Genomic DNA, 1615 nt, shown 5'->3' on the forward strand with positions numbered 1-1615 from the left:
TAGGGGATTGAAGTAAACGCCGGCTCCCCCATTTTTCTAGGATCTGGGAGACAACATATGACCCCTAGCGATCCTAGGCCAGAATAGTGGTCGCGATGCTGGTTCAAATTGAGGGCATGCCAATGCTGGCTATACGAGACACCAAATATAAAATCAATCATCTTCCCGCTGTTCCCTTGGCCTGTTTGAATGGCTTGTGGAGCAGCCGGATGGGAACTTTCAGCTGGAGTCGCAGATCTGTTGGACTGCGGGAATACGCCTGAACCGTATGCGAATGCATATCGGATTGGAGCTTTGAATTGCCACAATATCTGTCGTAGTGCCTCTTTAAACTCCTCGTTGATAATCATGTGCTGATTTACTCCGAAGTTTTTAGAAGGTAGCTCCGAAAATGTCGAGATTGTGAAGTCCGGGTTGTCATACCAATGAGTGCCTGACTCAGACAGTGGAATGGATTGTCCGGAATTTGATGAGGCCGGAGAGACATTCGATGGCGAATTCAAATCTTTAGGCGCAGCAGCATTGAATCCAGGAAGTGGTCCGTTATCGCGATCATGCGGGCTGGGGGACGACTCTGTGGAGAGAGGTCGGTAACATTTATGGCTGTATTGATCTGACGAAAGGGGTGGAATGAAGATGTGGAGGCGGGATGGTGCTGTAAGTCGCGGCCGTATCAGGAGGAACTATTGGGGGCCAGTTAAACCGTTAGCTTACGGGGGTACAATTATAATGGGGGTGGGACATGGAAGTTATACCGGAAGATGGGATACGGCCATGTTGGGGAGACGATGGGGGGACAGCACGAGCTGTAACAGTTCAAGAGAGAGCTACCATGGGCTTTCGATTTCGGTGAGTCCCGGTCAAATAGAGAAAGGTAGAACTAAGCTGCAAAAGCCAAGTCCAATATGGTATTTTCACTGGCAGGTAAGAAAAAAGGACTGGAGGAGCAAAATGACGATTCGGCTTCGGCGAACATCAACCCGTAGAAATGCTGACATAATTTGGTAATCATGTGATTATACATCACCTGACTAAACCGCGTCGGCGCGACAACTCCCAAACAAGTCCTTGGGCAAAAGAATAAACAAACAGGATCCAAGCTTAATTATCCCCTTATTGCCTTCAAACTCTAGATCGATCATCCTCCCATAGAATTGAACGCACCCATGTTTGTCTATTAAAAAAAAAAAAAAAAAAAAAAAAAAAATAATAATTTCTCTATGAGAACAATCGGGATGGAGACCGTTGCTGCTCGGCTCGCCACCTTTTATGCCACTCACGAATCGGCACCGAAGGGTAGAGTATCAAATGCAAAGGCTACAACGCACAGCGTCTGGCCCCATGAAAGACCATCACCCGAAGAGGTAGGTTTTAAAAGAAATTTCTCTTCCACAATTCCTTCTCTACTTCCCAACTAACTGAACCAAATTCCAGCTCGCACATGCCGGATTCTACTACAAGCCCACTCCTCTTAGCCCAGATAATGTCGCTTGCTTCCTTTGTGAAAGAGCCCTGGATGGTTGGGAAGAAGATGATGACCCAGTCACAGAGCATCTGAGACACTCGAGTGAATGTGGATGGGCAATTATGATGGATATCGTGCGGCGGTCTTCGA

General features: G+C 47.2%; 1 protein-coding gene across 1 annotated transcript in view; it reads left to right on the top strand.

The window, feature by feature from the left end:
- Positions 1-832: 832 nt before the first annotated feature.
- HCAG_06730 (predicted protein) overlaps positions 833-1615 on the top strand; it is a gene marked incomplete at both ends in the record, with an annotated part of 3016 nt that continues 2233 nt past the window's right edge. Inside the window, 4 exons of the mRNA XM_001539075.1 lie at positions 833-849; positions 895-924; positions 1226-1364; positions 1435-1599. Coding sequence (XP_001539125.1) covers positions 833-849; positions 895-924; positions 1226-1364; positions 1435-1599 — 351 coding nt within the window. The remainder of the gene's footprint in view (positions 850-894; positions 925-1225; positions 1365-1434; positions 1600-1615) is intronic.

The sequence above is a fragment of the Histoplasma capsulatum genome, genomic scaffold (assembly GCF_000149585.1).
Source record: "Histoplasma capsulatum NAm1 scaffold_6 genomic scaffold, whole genome shotgun sequence".
Taxonomy (NCBI): domain Eukaryota; kingdom Fungi; phylum Ascomycota; class Eurotiomycetes; order Onygenales; family Ajellomycetaceae; genus Histoplasma; species Histoplasma mississippiense.